The sequence below is a fragment of the Diplotaxodon limnothrissa genome, linkage group LG3 (assembly GCF_057381915.1).
Source record: "Diplotaxodon limnothrissa isolate DT_005_m linkage group LG3, D_limnothrissa_male_GT1.1, whole genome shotgun sequence".
Classification (NCBI taxonomy): domain Eukaryota; kingdom Metazoa; phylum Chordata; class Actinopteri; order Cichliformes; family Cichlidae; genus Diplotaxodon; species Diplotaxodon limnothrissa.
This window is the reverse complement of record NC_140598.1, coordinates 40,080,371-40,098,984: the sequence shown is the minus strand read 5'-3', so window position 1 is coordinate 40,098,984 and position 18,614 is coordinate 40,080,371. Positions and strand designations below refer to the sequence as shown.

Sequence of the window (18,614 nt, the reverse complement as noted above, 5' to 3'; positions counted from 1 at the left end):
ACCCCGAGTTAGTGATGGGCAGATGAAGCCCCATGAAGCACTGAAGCTTTTCATCCAATTGGTTCACCCCAACGCGAAGCTTCATGAAGCTTCATTTGCTCTAGCAGGACACCTACTGGACGTAAAAATAATAGCTGGCATGAATTTGAAGAGTGTGGCATTTTGCACACAGCCTGTAAATGTCAACAACAAAAGGAGTGTGTAAAACATGTATATTGTAGTGATGGCAGTATACTGTGTATATTTATAGTGGCAGTATGGGAAATGATTATTTGGAAATGCTTGAAATGGAAATGATCATTTACTGTGAGGTGAGGTGTGGTTGGGGTGTGGACAGTGGTTGTGCTTTTGTAACGTTGAGGTATGGACAGCTACACACTGAGGCTTTGAGCCTCAGTCCTGCCTGTTCACATTTTATTCTGTAAAAACTAAATTTTCACTGCTTTTATGACCTTTTTAGTGGGGAGAACATAGCTAGGATTTAATGATTTAACAAATCTTTTGAATCCTTTGTCCTCCACAATGCTAAATAGCTGGGAGTCCTCAATCACCATGCTGACCAGGTCTTCATCTATTTGAGATTGTTCTCCTGAGGAAAGACAATAAAGATAAAGCACAAATATAAATATCACACACGTAACTTATAACAGTTGTATAATATTGTTATATCATTTAGTAACATTACTGCATCCTATATTATCATTGCATTTGATGGCTCACCTGGTCTTGCTCCACAATCGGTGTCCCCCTTATTCTCATGCAAAGCTCTGTAGTGCCTAAGCATGGATGAGGTGTTGTTGTTATATCCCAGCTCCCTGGCACATAGCAACCACTTCACCTTGTACAAAAGTCAAGACAGCTCAACATAAATTGTATTGCACCATCAGTATCATGAAAATACATCTTCTGTAGAAATTTACATACCTTGTTGGGAGGAATAAGAGCAAAATGTTCCCACACAGGGGAGGACATCCTCCTCTTCTTAGCTGGCTCCATTCTCTCCTGACTTTCTCTCCTCACTCTCATAAACCTCCAAACGGTCTCCAAACTCTCACTAACCGCAACTCTCCATCAAACACCCACATTTTTGAATGAAGTTTGAGGGGTTTATATCGCTGTCATATCTCGCGGCAAAGTTCGAACCACTTCATGAACCAGTCACGTGGTACAGCCGGGCAGCGAGGCTTCGGACGTCATCATTTTCAGCTCCTCCCATAAATGAAGCAAGCCTCGATACGCGCTTCGCGGAAACGCCCCCTCCATTACTCGACACACGCTCCGAAGCCTCGATACAGAACGTCCCATCACTACCCCGAGTTGTTGTAAAAAAAAAAAAATCCCAAACAAACCTGCAAGCGATCAGCTTTTCCTTACAGCCGCTGTTTGTCGAGTTGTGGTGGTAGTTTGTAAGCGGGCCTGCAGGACGTTGCATTGCTCCTCGGTAGCTGCATACATTGCCTTGCCTTTTTGCCTCCTTGTGGCTGGACTGGTGGATTATGGTCTCGCCTCATATCTCACTGCTGCACGGATTTTGCGCAATCCGACTTAACTCAGTGGCATGACTGTCGTTATCCCACGTATCTCCGCAGCCACCGTTTTCCTTTATTTTCATTGCAAGCTAGTTAGGTGGGAAAACCCACGGGAACAGCCATACTACACTATGTGACTGCATTAGTATTATAATTATTTGGTATATAGCTTATTTCAGGGAGAATCATATAGCTTATTTCAGGGAGAATCATACCTTATTTCCCCCCTTTGCCATGCTTCCTTGTGTGGACGCTTCACCTCTTTGCTCTTGAATGCTTTGCTTCTTATATTGATTTTTATTGATTTTTATGCTGATTTTTTCCCTTTTTTCCGTGTGAGCTTACCTGCGATAACTTCTGGACACTTGTAGATCATTAGGACTAGAGTGTTCTTAACAGAAACAGCAACATTTTATGGTTACCTTATCCTCAGCGCTCCGTGTGTCTGTGGCCTAGACACAGCTGAAGCCTGATTACAGCGTCTGGGCACCGAGCAGCCTCAATAGCCTGGAAAGGTGCTAACCGCTAGGCTAACTAGCAACAAGATGCCTTCCCTCTCCACAGATGACTACCACAGCCTCCTGCAGAAGATTGCAGTACTGGAGACAAAAATTCATCGCTTAGAAGTAAACGTGGAGGTAAATGGACTGTGTGGAAATGAAACAACCTTGCCTTTGATTCAAAACAATGGCGATGAGCAAGCTAGTACACAGCTAAGGAGCACAGATAACATGACCAAGAAAGTAGACTCTGTGCATTATTATAAATCCTCAAGTGATAATCCCCCCTTAGACTGTCTTGGTGCAAAACCAAGACATAAATCATGTCTCCTGGAAGGGGGAGGACGTATCACAGGCAGGGCACAGCGAGCTGAAATCTCTGAAACCGACTGGCCTTCACTTCCTACGAGATAGAGAAGCTCTTCTACCCCTGTATACGGGAGGAAACAGGACTGGACAACCGTGAATAGGAAGGTTAACAACAAACCTCCAAAACAACTGAATGTGAAGCTGCAAAACAGATTTGCTCCACTATCAAAGGACCCTGGATCTATATCGGACAACCATCCATCTAAAAGCAGCGAAATAAGGTCTGAAAATCTGTTGAAAAGTGAAAGGCCACAGGGAAAGCTAAAGGCTAGGCCTGAAACTCTGATTGTGGGTGACTCTGCCGTAAAGGATGTACAAAGGATGTGCGGTAAGAACACTAAAGTCCTCTGCTTTCCTAACGATATGGTCAACAACCTGAAGGAGAGAATTCTTCAAATTGCAGATGAATATCCAACTGTGACAAACATTGTTCTGCATACAGGGTCAAACGATGTGTCCAAACAACAGTCGGAGGTTCTGAAACGGGACTTTACTGGATTATTAAATACTGTAAACTCTCTGAATGCAGCTGTATTCATCAGTGGACCTGTACCGCCGGTCAGAGGAGGAGACGAGAGATTCAGCAGGTTGTTTACACTGAATAAATGGCTTATATCAGCATGTGCTGACCACTCAGTGCATTTTATCGACAACTTTAATATTTTTTGGGAACGCAGGCATCTGTTCAAAGCAAATGGATTTAATTTTAACAAGTCAGGGGTGAAACTGTTCACCTCCAACTTGTTTTATTCCATACGTCATCCATCCGTGCTTGGTGCCAAGGCTGAGATAAACGAGGAGTTATCTCATAAAGAGGAACAAACAGTACTCCAAGAACAGACAAAGCCCAGCAGAAACCTTGAGGAGGAGCTCCATTTGCCCCCACCCGGGAAGAGCCTCAGAAAGGAGAGACATCCATGGCATCTGAGGAAGAGCCTCAGAAAGGAGAGACATCTAAGGCAAGAAGAGGGGTCCCTATTTGCCTCCAACTCTCTCAACAACACCAACGACCAGGACAAGGGACCACGACCTTCCCCAGTCCCCCAAACCCCTGACAGGCCATCACCCTCCTCCCCCTCCCTTTCTCCCTCCTCCCCACACCTGAAATTCACTGAGGAGATGATGGAGCAGGTCAATGCTGGGCTCAGATCTACCCCCCGTCCCAATCCCTTTTTGTCCCCCATAAACCCCCCACCAGAGCGGCCAAAGGTTCGCCATCGAGCCCCACCCTCAACAGAGCAATCGAAGTCACATTGCCCAGCCTCGCCCCCCTTAGTTCCTCTTCATGCCCTGTCTCCGCAGTCTGATATGTGATATGTGAAGGGTCCGGGCTGTGAGGATTATGGCAGTGATGACTTTTCCCAGGAGAAGCTGGGACCCTGTTTACTAGAAGGTTTTAAAATTTCTGTACTTTTAGGTGACAGGAGACATGTGGCCTGGTCAAAACACAGAGAGCTGCACTCTAAAAGATCTTTAAACATAGTAAACATACCTTGTGTGCCACAGACTGCTCCCAAACATGAGGGGACAAGTAATACCTCTAAAACACTTAAGTTGGCTTTATTAAACATTAGATCTCTAGCTGGGAAAACATTTTTAATTAATGATTTAATCACTGAGCACAGCCTTGATTTTATGTTTTTAACTGAAACTTGGTTGGACCAAAGTAACAGTGGAGCTGTTCTCATCGAGACGACCCCTCCTAACTACAGTTTTATCAGTGAGGTCAGGGCGAGCAGGAGAGGAGGAGGGGTTGCTGTCTTATTTAATGAATCATTTCAATGTAAGCAGCTATCTCCTGGAAGTTTTCAGTCTTTTGAATATGTGGCTTTACAGCTGAAGGCCCCATCCAAAGTTGTGTTTCTTAATGTTTACAGGCCTCCCAAATACTGCACAGACTTTTTTAATGACCTCAGTGAACTGCTGTCTGTGATCTGTGTTGATTTTGACTGTGTAATTATTGCTGGGGATTTTAACATTCATGTGGACAACCCTCAGGACAAAGGGACTAAAGACCTGAGTAACACTCTGGGCAACTTTGGGCTGACTCAGCATGTAACAGAGGCCACACATAATAGAGGACACACTCTTGACCTACTGATCTCCAAAGGCCTGAGCATTTCAAAGGTTACTGTGTCTGATGTGGGCCTGTCTGATCATTACTGTGTTTTCTTTGAAAGTAAAATCTCAGCCCACACAAATATATCAACAACAGTGATCACAAAACGGTGTATAACTGAACACAGTAGTGCAATTTTTAACCAGGTCTTCCCATTAACACCTGACCTGCCCAGAGGGTCAGTCAATGAGCTCGTCAATAGCTTCAATGCTAACATGTTAAATGTAATGGACACTATTGCTCCCATTAAGGTGAAGGTTATCTCTGGAAGGAAAAAGTCTCCATGGAGAAACTCCACACTGGTGAAAAATGAAAAAAGAGAGTGTAGGAAAGCTGAGCGCAGATGGAGAAAAACAAACCTCCAGGTTCATTATGACATTTATAAAGAGAAACTTCACAATTATAATTTACAACTGAGGAATGCAAGGAGGTCCTACTTCTCTGACATCATCACTAAAAACAGCCATAATGCTCGGGTCTTATTTTCTACAGTTGACAGGCTAACAAACCCTCCTGTGTCAGTGGCAGCTGAACTTCATTCGACCATGGCCTGCAATGACTTTGCCAAATTCTTCACTGAAAAAATCCAAAAAATTAGACAAGCAATTGGTACATCAACAGCAGATCCAGGATATGTACTGTGTCCACCAAAAAACTGTTTAAACACCATGAAACAGTTTCAACCTATTAACAGCAAAGACCTGGAGGACATCTTAGGTCAACTGAACTCCTCCTCCTGCTGTTTAGATGTCCTGCCAACAAGTTTTTTCAAAAAGGTCTCAAAGACTTTAGAGTCAGACCTGTTACAGATCGTCAACTTTTCTTTATTATCAGGTGTGTTTCCAGAATCACTAAAAACTGCTGTAATCAAACCTATACTGAAAAAGGACAATCTTGACAAGACACAAATGAACAACTACAGGCCGATCTCAAATCTCCCGTTTTTAAGTAAGATCATTGAAAAAGCAGTTTCCCAACAGCTCAGTTACTTCTTAAAACAGAATAATTGCTACGATGCCTTCCAGTCAGGTTTTAGACAGAACCACAGCACTGAAACCGCTCTGACCAAAGTGTTTAATGACATATGTCTGAATACAGACAGTGGAAAAATGTCAGTCCTAGTTTTACTGGATCTCAGTGCAGCATTTGATACAGTTGACCACAACATATTACTCAAACGACTGGAGAACTGGACAGGTCTTTCAGGAACTGTACTAAACTGGTTCAAAACATACGTAGAAAACAGGAAATACTTTGTATCAATAGGTAACTTCACATCTGAGCAGACAAGTATCACATGTGGAGTTCCCCAAGGTTCCATCTTGGGACCCCTTCTGTTTAACATCTACATGCTCCCACTGGCACAGATTATAAACAACAACAAAATAAACTATCACAGCTATGCAGATGACACACAAATATATATCACAATGTCACCAGGAGACCGAGGCCCTGTACAGGCTCTTGGTAAATGCATTGAGGAAATCAATGACTGGTTGTGCCACAATTTTCTCCAGCTAAACAAAAACAAAACTGAGGTAATAGTCTTTGGCGCCAAAGAAAAACGATTACAGGTCACCAGAGAACTTCAATCTATACATCTAAAAACCACAAACCAGGCGAGAAATTTGGGTGTAGTGATGGATGCAGACCTAAACTTAGAAAAACACATTAAGACAATAACAAAGTCAGCTTACTATCACCTCAAGAATATATCAAGGATAAAAGATCTGATGTCTCAACAGGACCTGGAAAAACTAGTCCATGCATTCATCTTTAGTAGGCTTGATTACTGTAACAGCATCTTTACAGGTCTACCTAAAAAATCAGTCAGACAACTACAGCTCATTCAGAACTCTGCTGCTCGAGTCCTCACTAAGACCAAAAAAGTGGACCACATCAGTCCAGCTCTGAGGTCCTTACACTGGCTGCCTGTCCGTCAGAGGATAGACTTTAAAGTTCTGATGCTGGCCTATAAAGCTCTGAATGGTTTAGGACCAAAATACATCAATGACCTCCTGACCCAGTATGAACCATCCAGATCCCTCAGGTCATCTGGATCCGGTCTTTTATCAGTTCCCAGAGTCAGAACCAGACACGGAGAAGCTGCATTCAGCTTTTATGCACCTTATATCTGGAACAAACTCCCAGAAAGCCTCAGATCAGCTGAAACACTCAGTTTATTTAAATCCAGGTTGAAGACTCACCTGTTCTCAGCTGCATTTGAATAAAGCACCAAATCCACACTTTAAGCTTAAATTTCAAAACTTACATTTAACTACTGATTTTATCTACTGTTCTGATTTTATCTGTTTTGATTTTATATACTGTTGTTTGTTTGTTTGTTAATTAGTTAGTTAGTTTATTTGCTTGTTTTATTCAATTTTAAATCATGCTTTTTATTTGTTCTTGTTTCTAATGTCTCTGTAAAGCACTTTGAATCACCTTGTTGTTGAATTGTGCTATACAAATAAACTTGCCTTGCCTTGCCTTGCCTTCCTTTTCGCAACCTTACTCATGTCTCACAGTCACAACATAAATAATAATTTTATAATGTAAAATTAATCTGTGCAGCATTGGTGATGGGGCGTAAAAGTAATTTCACATATTAAAATGCAGGCTGTGTTATAGTGGTAAAAAAAGATATGATAGTAGTGATGCGCGAAGCGATTCGTTCAATACCTGAGAATCACTTTACTGACTCATCCCTGTTGCTGTTAGCAACAATGTATCTAGCTTATAATTACAATTGTGGAGAAAAACACAACATCCAGTATCGTAACAAAAAAATTTCTGCTCTGAACTGGAAGAAAAAACCCCGAGTAGAAGCTCACATCAAGAAAATAGCTCCTCTGCTAGCATCGCTCTGCTAACATGCTAACAGCACATTTGAGCTACTCACCCCCTCCCTTCCTGTGCTGAATCGTAAGCATAAGCGAATCACTCAGGACTCGCTCACCCCCTCCCTCCTGTGCGGAATCATAGAGCGAACGAATCACTCACTCACTCACTCACCCCCTCTCTCCCTCCTGGCTCACAGCTTCTTCTTCTTCTTGGTTGGCAACCAATGTTAAGGTGCATTACCGCCCCCTGGCTCACAGCTCAGTGGACATTTAGATGAGAAAATATATATTTAACACATTTAAGGAAAATACTAATAAAGTATGTACCCAGAGTTGTTGTAAAAAAAAAAATCCCAAACAAACCCACAAGCGAACAGCTTTTCCTTACAGCCGCTGTTTGTCGACTTGTGGTGGTAAGCGGGCCTGCAGGAGGTTGCAGTGCTCCTCGGTAGCTGCATACATTGCCTTGCCTTTTTTGCCCCCTTGTGGCTGGACTGGTGGATTATGGTCTCACCTCATATCTCACTGCTGCACAGATTTTGCGCAATCCAACTTAACTCAGTGGCACGACAGTCGTTATCCAACGTATCCCCACAGCCACAGTTTTCCTTTATTTTCATTGCAAGCTAGTTAGGTGGGAAAACCCACGGGAACAGCCACACTACACAATCCCACAACACATTTTAAATGCATTCATAAAAGGCAGCATTTACAACAAATACTGACAACATGAATTCTACTGATTGAGGAAAAACAACCACTTGTCCTTCACTTATGATAAGCCCCCACTCCACAGACCTGGCTTGTATTAAAGTTTTCTCTCCTTTAGTGATGCACGTTCAGGGCTCGCAAAATTTCAAAATCCCTGGTAGCCCTTCGGGCAGGGACTCTTCAGCTTTTGGTAGCCCAAAATAACTTTAAGTAGCCCAAATAAAAGAGAGAGCAATTTTTTGATTGATGTTTTGTTTCCGTTACAATATTATACATTAAAGTATAATATTGTAACGGAAACAAAACAATCAAAAAATTGTTGAAACACAAATTACAACATTGTATAAAAATTACAATCGTCAACTCAAATACTTGGTTCTAATTGAACAGAAATTTCTATGAACTTGTAAGAACTGTGTAGAACATGAATCAGTCTGTGTCAGATCCTGAATTTGAAATTTCTACTGAAGTTACGGTTAAGAGGCAAGTGGAACCAAGATCTAGGACATTTGCTTTTTTTTTTTTTTTTAAGTTTGCAAAGACTGCTAAATTTTGTCAGTGGTAGTTCACTCTTTGCAACATAGTACGCTGTTCTAAACAGATTTTTCAGGTTTATTTTTAGTATGTTATTTGCAATTGATGTTTGTTCTGGGAAAGATATTGCAGACTGAGCAATAATGCATTTCTTGCATTTCTCATGGGTTCTAATGGGGGCCTTTCTTAAAATGACTGGTCCCAGTAACAAAGGCGCTTGTCGACTCAGAAATCGAGGGAAAACCAACAACACACCCAGCAGAACATTATGTTATTTACACGGGTGCACATAAGTGGTCCGCATGTGCGCATTCACTGTCAAAATAAAAGACACTCACCAGATAAGAAGTTGCAATGCGCGTTTGCGTCCTTATAAAAGGCACTGTTTTTGTCCGCTAGAGTGGGATTTTCACGGCACATTCTGCACCACATCTCTGTGCGTTCATCATTTGTTTGAAGCCAGCTCACCTCCTGCAACCACCTTTCCGAGAATACGCGCTTCTTTTGTGGTTTGGACTCCTTCTGACATTTCTTTGGAGATGGAGGAACACCAAAGTAATTGCTTAAAGGAGCTTGCTTCAACATCTTTAAGAGTTCTAAACAAATGTCTGTCCATGTTTAAGCTTGCTGCGGGAGATTTCACTTGTCATGTTTGCATAGTAAGCTAACGACTGATAAGACGATGTCAGAGGAATTGGTGCGCAAATGATCGTCACTCACCAATCAGTACTGTCGCTCTCTATACACAGTTCGCACGATTGCAAAGTGAAAGCAAAAAACAAGCGCAAATTCTTGCTCACTGATGCCAATGACATAATTATCCAGCTACATTTCCGAAAGAATGCAAAAGCATTGACATATATTTTTCCTTCCTATGATAGCCCGACGGGCAGGGCAGAGAAAGATTTTGGTATCCCGACTGGAAAAATCACTAGCCCCGGGACGTCGGGCTAGCGATTTTGCAAGCCCTGACGTTAACCCCGCTCTTAAGACTCATCCCAGACGTAATGGTATTGGTTATCAGTGGCCTGGCATTAGACATTAAGACAGTTGGACGCTCAGACTATGGAAAAGATCGCCTGTCATTAACCTGCTCCCACGCATGTGCAGTGAGCAAAAATCACTTATCCACTGCTGCAGGTGCTTACTTAAAGGCAGTGTAAAGACAGCTGCAATGTAGGGTAGGCTAACTAAATCCTTGACTAAAACTACAGATGTCATTAAGGCCTGCACAATAAATTGAAAATTGATTGTCATCGCGATACCAGCCTGTGCGATGGGCCCATCGCAAAAGATGACGTATACTGCGATAATTGGGTACCTTAAAATGTTTACACACGTGCTTTAGAGAATTTACCAATCAAAGAAACCCCTTTATACATTTGACCAGTCGAATAGAGCCCTTCACGGCATTAACCAATTAAATGGATTAGAGGCCCGCCTCCTACGCAGGTGGTGAGCGAACAACGCTGCAGCAACGAGTCAGAGTTGTAAAGGCTGAGAGCGAGACGCATGACGAGAACGCTACTGAATATGAACTCGTGCCTAAAAAAAAAGATAGTACCTCGCTTATTTGGAGGTACTTTGGATTTGATAAAGACAACGTTCTCCAAACACAGGTACTCTGCAAAACTTGCCGAACACTCGTGGCAACCACCAGAGGAAACATGACTACTCTGAACCATCATCTTCAATACAACCACAGAGAACTGTTTGAAGAGTTCCAGAAAGACAGGGCAAACCAAACAAAGGTTGCTAATGTTAAGACAAAGAGCACCGCAGTCCAAAAGCCGTCTCTGTATTAGTTTTTCAAGTGGGACTCCTTATGAGAAAGCGTCAAAGCGCTACAAAGAAATAACAGAGGTCATTACACATTTTTTGACAAAGACATGATGCCTATAAATACAGTTAGCAGAGAGTGCTTCACCAGTCTGATACATAAAGTGGACCGGAGACACCTCACAAAATTACTTTTCCCATGTCGCCATTCCACAAGTGTACGAAACATGCCGCAAGACCGTCATGTTTGAACTGAGCCAAGCTGAAAACTACGCAAACACTACAGTAAAGTTTCCTCTCCAGTTTTGACTTACATCATAACTACTTTGTGAGTTGTAAAATGATGAACAACTGCACTGAGATAATTTGCAGTATAATTTAAGTTATGTATTTAAAACTAATTCTAGAGACCAGGAAGGATGTCTTTCAGAATTCAAGCCTCAGAATTTTTTTTATGGGGGCAATGTTTCAATGTTAAAGTGCACTTTGTTGTTACACTGCTAATACAGCAGCTTTATTTAAATAAAACTTGCAGTAAAACGGAAACTATGTATTTGTTTTTTTTATATGTATTTTATCGCAAGTCATATCGTTATCGCAGTATTGATCATAGTTATCGCACATCGCAGGTTTTCCTAATATTGTGCAGCCCTAATGTCATTAACAACTAATCATGTTGTGTTCAGCTGAGCTGTTGGTTAGTTGTGTTGTTCTATATTACCACTTAAGGATCTATGTTTTTTTTAAACATTTATTTATTTCAGTCTTTTCTCCTATTGCGTTATTCTTCTTTACATCTGGTAGGTGTGTGTATCTATGCAATTCACTTTCTCTTAAATTACTTTTAAGCATAACCTAGCTAACACAAGCAATACAACCGCCCCCCCACCCCCCAAAACAAACAAACAAACAAAAATAGTAACATTGAGGGAAATCATTGAGTCATCATTGATGTCATCATTGATGACTTTGGTAGTAAGGATCTATATAGAAGACATGCACCAGTCCAGTTTTGCACTGGATAACAGTTTGTCCCTAAAATTAGAGAGCCATCAAAGCACAAAGGGAGCAAACAGCAAACGTTCAGTAGTTTGTAGCTGCAGTTTTACCAACTAATTTTCTTTTGAGGTTTGCAAAGGTTTTCAAAAAAATAGTCATTGGTTTTCATTCGTGACAATGCTTTCTCTCACTGTTGCTGTTGTTTAATGTAAGAATTGTTGGGACGCTTTTACTGCACTTCTCGGAACATAGCCTGTTGCATATGTGAAAAGTTTGTAAAAAGTCCTTACATAATGATCAGGACAATGTCTGTGCAGATAGTGTATGGATTAATTAAATTATTCCACGGTGTAAAATGATTTTACAGTGACACTAAAGTCACTGAAAGTGGAGAGAGCTTATATAACCAGTTAAATTAAGTGCAAGCAGACAACAGAGCATCAATTATGGTACTCAACTTTAGTCCCTTATCTGCTGCAATTCAAGATGAGCGGAGGAGTCTAATCATGTCCTCTGAGGAAACAGAAGATCATCATAAACTGCTCTATGCCACCAACCTGCCACTGAGCATGCTCCTTTGGTTTATGCGATCATGTTTAGGGGGTAGGAGGATGTGTTCATGACAATGGCAGTTTGCACCGGTTGAGGTCCATCTGTGTGCTGTCATTACCAGAAAGTCAACAGCAGATCCAGCTTCCTTCACCAACTTTCCAAGCCATACGTCATCTCTCTTCTGAATGCTGCCTATCCAGCACAGCACTGCAACTTGTGGACTGGACTTGAAGATCGTCATAATAAAAAAACACACCCGTGTAGCAACATATGCACACAAATTTGTGTGCATATGTTAGTTCAACCTTATTGGGTACTAATCATGGGTCTTGTTAGAATCATCTGGACATTGGACGACTAGCGTGTATGTTCTGTGTCTCTATCCACAGATCAGGGACATGCAAAGGATAGAGAAGGATAAGATAACCTGCTTTGGAAGATCTAAACTCAACAAAAATATAAACGCAACACCTTTGTTACTGCTCCCATTCCCCATGGGATGGACGTAGAGACCTAAAATTCATTCCAGATACACAATATAACCATCCCTCCCAAACAGTGGTCACAAATCAGTCCAAATGTGTGGTAGTGGGCACATCTGCCATATTGAGATAATCCATCCCACCTCACAGGTGTGCCACATCAGGATGCTGATCTGACATCATAATTATTGCACAGGTGTACCTCAGACTGCCCACAACAAAAGGCCACCCTGAAATGTGCAGTTTTTTTGCGCTATTGGGGGTCTGGGGACCCAGAACCGGTCAGTATCTGGTGTGACCACCATTTGCCTCATGCAGTGCAACACATCGTCGCATGGAGTCTATCAGATTGTCAATTGTGGCCTGTGGAATGTTGGTCCACTCCACTTCAATGGCTGTGCGAGGTTGTTGGATATTCGTGGGAACTGGTACACGCTGTCGTATACGCCGGTCAAGCACATCCCGAACCTGCTGGATGTGGAGGTCCTGGGCTGGTGTGGTTACACGAGGTCTGCGGTTGTGAGGCCGGTTGGATGTGCTGCCATATTCTCTGAAACGCCTGTGGAGACAGCTTATGGTTGAGAAATGAACATTCAATGCACGGGCGACAGATCTGGTTGACATTCCTGCTGTCAGCATGCCAATTGCACGCTCCCTCATTGCTTGTGGCATCTGTGGCATTTTGCTGTGAGACAAAACTGCACATTCCAGGGTGGCCTTTTGTTGTGGGCAGCCTGAGGTACACCTGTGCACTACTCATGATGTCAGATCAGCATCCTGATGTGGCACACCTGTGAGGTGGGATGGATTATCTCAATATGGCAGATGTGCCCACTACCACACATTTGGACTGATTTGTGACCACTGTTTGGGAGGGATGGTTATATTGTGTATCTGGAATGAATTTTAGGTCTCTACATCCATCCCATGGGGAATGGGAGCAGTAACAAAGGTGTTGCGTTTATATTTTTGTTGAGTGTATTAACCTTATTCTTCTGAGATTAACACCTCCTTTCTATTTTGTTGTTGTTGTCTCCTGTGTCTCTATTGTTTTAATCTCTTGTTTTTTCTTTTTCTCTGTTTTTGATGCTTTTGTTTCTACCTTTCCTTCTTACTAGTGAAGCCCTGAAGATGATACTAACAGAATGAATCCGAATGAATGAATGATCTTCGGGAAGTCTGCAAATTAAGAAAAGGCCTCCCAGACGATGGATTTCATCTTTCCAAGATTCTGAGGCCCAGTACAACTGATTAACCTTAATTCTTTGTTTTCTTTATTTTTAACTTTCCAGCTTTCCATTGTCATTGAAGCGTTACACCCCTTCTCCTGCACCAGGGCCCCAACAGAGCCCCCTACTGGGTGGGCTCCCAGGAAGCTTTTTACTGATCGGACAGCAAGCTGCATGCTTGCGGCTGGCTCAGCTGAAAGCCCACGTTGCGTTGACACAGATAAATAACGCTATTGCTGTTGATGGTCGAACCAACACACCTGCCCCATTTATACCCACAACACCCCCCACAGCTGCAGCCATCAGTCTACTAAACCTTCTGAAGGTTGCTAACACCATGTCCCATCCCTCATATAACCCCTATGCCTCTGGGAAACAAAGTTCAGCCCAGGGGCACTATGGACAGTCCAGTATGCAGGCAGAGAGAGACTCTCATAAGACATCTCCTCATCTTGGGCCTGGGTCCAGCTTTAGCTCTTCTGGAGTTTCATCTGCGACTCCTGCAAAATCTGGGGGAATAATGAGCTACAGGCCAGAAGCGAGTAAGACTTCAATGGAAGAGGACATAAAGAGGTCCATAGACATGCATATAAGTAGAGCCAGAGAGGATGTGAGTCATCAGCCTGTAGACAAGAGCAGTCATTTTACTCAAAGACATGAGTATCATTCGTCAAGCAAAGATGTGACTTCCTACGTGTTGTCCTCAAACTCTCGAAGACCCCCTGATGTTGCAAGTAGCACTAGCTCCATGGACTGGTTGCCAAGCTACAAACGGGAAACTGAGGATGATTCGTCTAAATACTGTTCATCATCTGCTTCATTGAGCTATCAAAGCACTGGCGACAGTAAGTTTAATGCCTCGAATGAAAGAGAGCGCAATGTGCAATCCATTCCAGGCTTAGGTGATTATGACTACCCAGTGCCAGACAAACCTGTGGGTTCTGCAGAGTCTACTCGTCCCAAGTACACTTCAGAAACAGCTGTGAACATCCTTATGCAGTTTGGACTTGAAAAAGGGGACCTGGAACATCTGATCTCATACCCAGAAGATCAGATGACTCCTGACAACCTGCCTTTTATCTTACGACAAATCCGCATGGAAAAGGCAAAGAGATCTGCCACAGCAGATCCATCAAAATCCTACTATGATCCTCATTCCACCACAAGTATGAGTGGAAAGGAAAGGTTAAGTACTTCAAGAGGGGAAGGGATGTGCCGGGATGAATTGTCACCTATTGTCCAACCAAGTAAAGTGATTGATTATGGACATACTGGAAAATATACTGGAAGCTTTGGGGATGAAATTGGAAGGAGCAGCAGTGGAGCCAGTAGTGGTGGAACTGGAGGTACGCTGCTGATGGGCTCCTATGATAGTAGCGGTCACAGTCGAGAATCACTGCAAAAAAGTATGACAGAGGTGAAAAACAGCACCTTGGTTTCTTCCCGTGATCAAGGCAGCTCTTTTACCAGTCATGGCTCAATGCGAAGCAGCGATCCAGCTCAACAACTGCACACCCAACCGAACCAGTCATCTCAAGAAATCTTCAAAGGTTTCTCTCTGCCGAAGACGGACACAGACATAAGATCTCTTAAAGCAGAAGTCACTAAAGCCCTTCCGTTGAAAAATCCAGAGCCAGATCGCTATTCAGCATCAAAAAGCCAACTAACTCCTAATATAGTTCGTAGTGTGCATCCAAGCCGACCTGGCCTTGTACTCATTGGCAGCAGCAGCAGCGACAGTCACATCAAAGAAAAGAGTAAGACTCACGGGCAAGTATCAAATGTTTCTGAGCAGATGAACAAACAGCAAATGCAGCAGAAGCAGAAGCAGGTACAACAGCAACAAGTGAAACAGACAATGCAACAACCACCACCAAAGCAGCAGCAGCAGACGCAACAACTGAAGCAGCAGCAGACGCAACAGCAACAACTGAAGCAGATGCAACAACTGAAGCAGCAGCAGACGCAACAACAACAACTGAAGCAGCAGCAGACGCAACAGCAACAACTGAAGCAGCAGCAGACGCAACAGCAACAACTGAAGCAGATGCAACAACTGAAGAAGCAGCAGACGCAACAGCAACAACTGAAGCAGACGCAACAGCAACAACTGAAGCAGACGCAACTGAAGCAGCAGACGGCCCAGGTACCTAACCTGCCGATTGGGTTGCAGCAGATGCAGAATCAGCCAGCTGTGCATATGGGACAAGCTTTGCAGTCTCAAGTTTTTTCGGCTGCAAAGCCAGTTCCACAGCCGTCCCTCATGCCAGGGCTCATGATGCCCGTTCCTCCGGGTCTCTCTCCGCTAATGCAGAACTTCATGAATTTCATTCATATACCGCAGCCCGCTTCCACGAAGCAGCTTCCAGCAAAGGTAGAAGTGACAAGGAATATCCCAGTGCTGGCCCAGATGCAAGACTACACTGGCGCTTCACCTATGGTCTTACCTCATACCTGCTCTTTATGTAACAAGGAATGTACTCAGATGAAGGTAAGTGGAAGATTGTTCGATGTTTTTGCTTTCTGTCGGTTTTTATTTATTTGACATGCAATGTTTTTTGTTTTTGAATTGATTTTGGATCCCATTATAGAATTGTAGTTTTGAAAAAACTTCATGTATGCTACTTTAAAGTCTATTTGGTTTGTTTTATACACTATTCCTTCATAATGATGACTGTAGGAAGACTACCAACTTGGAATACAAACATTTGGACAAATTTTTCACATATTTCTGCAATTCAGTATTCTGTACCAGAATTTCTGAAGGATTACAGCGCAGACTAAAGTTAACTATATGTCTATCAGATATTGTAATTGAAAAACACTACTAATAAGAGACCTTCAGAATCTTCAGTGGTCTGTACTTGCAATTGATAGATTTAATCTCTTTTAAAATGACATAAACTGATGCGAAGACATTCAAGGCTTTTGCTAACAATGGAACCAAGGCCTCGGATGACATGATGAGGAGAAACCTGCAAACCTGATGAGCCTGTGCATCAGAAAATGTTGGAAGATGGCTGTTTTTTCATTTGTCTCTGTTCTTGGGCTGCTGTTCCACAGTGCACATTCAGCTTTGCTTTTTCTGGAACTGTTGCTGAATGTGAAAGTTTCCCTTTTTGTCTTTTGTCATTAGAGTTAAGAATAGTGTGTTTTGTCCTTTATTTCACATTAGTAGGCACCTTGTTTTTGTGTAATACTTGCTTCTTTTTCTTTTCTTTTTTTTACTCATACTTTCTTTTTAAGTTAGTGTTTTTGTGTCCCAAAAGGCAACATCATTTACTACCACAAACATAAGCACCCGCTGCGCCCAGTCATGAGCTACACAAGCACCAGATTTGATTTGTTGTTGAATCTCTCTTTATGGATCGGCCTTCCTTCGCTGCACCAAATTTCACATTTGAGCTCCTCGTCAAAGAAACAGCGCCTTCCTCTTCTGGTCTATTTCAACATCATCTTCCTGTCGCTACTCCAACTGTGATCGTCATAGGTGGTGCATTTTGTCCTAATCCAAACTTGGCCTCTACCGCGCTGACCTTCTTGGAGCCTCGGGAAAGTTTGATGACATAAGAAGAGCCTGAGAGTCCAGAATCCAGAGCCTAAGATGATCCTTTCGTTTTGGTTGTGTGTAATCAGATGTTTGACTTGTGTTTTCTATATATACTAAATAATTTCACTTTTAAAATTTTATCCCAGGAGAGGTATAATGTGTCATGCTTATTTGTTCCTGGTTTTTGGCCTATGAAGGTTTAAATACAATCCAGGCTCCTGGCTAATGTTATAATGCTTCTGCGTTCAGTGAAGGACTAACTGTTAATATTTTAAGAATTTTTTTAAGGCCACTGCAAAGTTTAGTGACCTTTTATCAGCAAGTGATGTCAATGACAAACGTTGCTCCTGATAATAACAAACCTTGTCTAAATGTTTGTGTTTTGTTGTGACCACTAGGATTGGGTCTCCCACCAGAATACCAGCCTTCACATCGAGAACTTCAAACTTCTGCGAAAGCGGTCAATCTTTCTTCTCTGTACTTCGTGATTATGAACCGATATCTTTGGGGCAGCACAACCATGGGTGTGCCAAAATGATGCCGGGGTTGTAATGCTAGGATAGCTTCCTAAGAACTGTTCATTTGTATTTTTTTAATTTAAAGCAACTTAATGATTTGCAGCATTTACCATGCGCCATTTTCCCTAACCTAAATTGTTGAAAGGCTGAATACATTTCTGAGTTTCTGGATTAATGAACAATAATATATTTTTAAGGACATTCTACCTTGCAACATCTGACAAAAATGTATCTGTGTTTTTCCACAGATACCCAGAATGGAACGGTGAAATAGCATCACTGCTAGGGTAATTATCTTCATTTGAAGTCATTTGGCAAATAAAAAAACATGCCAGTATTGGAGGCTTTCATTTTCTTTGATTTAACATGTGCCTTTCTTTTTATATGCAATTGTTAGTGCATCAGGTGCCAAGCCCTCTCCCTCAACTTCTGCTGAGACTTCCCAGAAGAAAACCAGACATGAGAGTCGTTCCCGTTCCTGCAGCCCCCGGAGCCATCGTGACTCGGAGCGTAGCAGGGACAGGCAAAGTAGCCGTTCCCGCTCTCGCAGCCCCCGCACTCATCGTGACTCGTTGCGAAGAAGAAATAGACGAAGTAGCCGTTCCCGCTCCCGCAGCCATCATGACCCGGAGCGTAGCAGGGACAGACGAAGTAGCCGTTCCCGCTCCCGCAGCCATCATGACCCGGAGCGTAGCAGGGACAGACGAAGTTGCCGTTCCCGCTCCGGCAGTTCACGTCGCCTCCGTGACTTGGAGCGTAGGAGGGACAGACGAATTAGTCATTCCCGTTCTCGATCACGTAGCCCCCGAAGGGAGAGACACAGAAGCCGATCACGATCTCCGTACATCTCCAGACGTAATCGCAGGTCTGTCCAACATACATTTTGAGAACTAGGATCAA

General features: G+C 42.8%; 1 protein-coding gene across 1 annotated transcript in view; it reads left to right on the top strand.

Annotated features, from left to right (window-relative positions):
- LOC146635827 (uncharacterized) overlaps window positions 1-18,614 on the top strand; it is a 62,002-nt gene that overhangs the window by 83 nt on the left and 43,305 nt on the right. Inside the window, exons 2-5 of the mRNA XM_085349099.1 lie at window positions 13,710-16,137; window positions 17,595-17,656; window positions 17,963-18,001; window positions 18,112-18,579. Of these exons, the coding sequence (XP_085205225.1) occupies window positions 13,984-16,137; window positions 17,595-17,656; window positions 17,963-18,001; window positions 18,112-18,579 (2,723 nt within the window). The 5' untranslated portion in view covers window positions 13,710-13,983. The remainder of the gene's footprint in view (window positions 1-13,709; window positions 16,138-17,594; window positions 17,657-17,962; window positions 18,002-18,111; window positions 18,580-18,614) is intronic.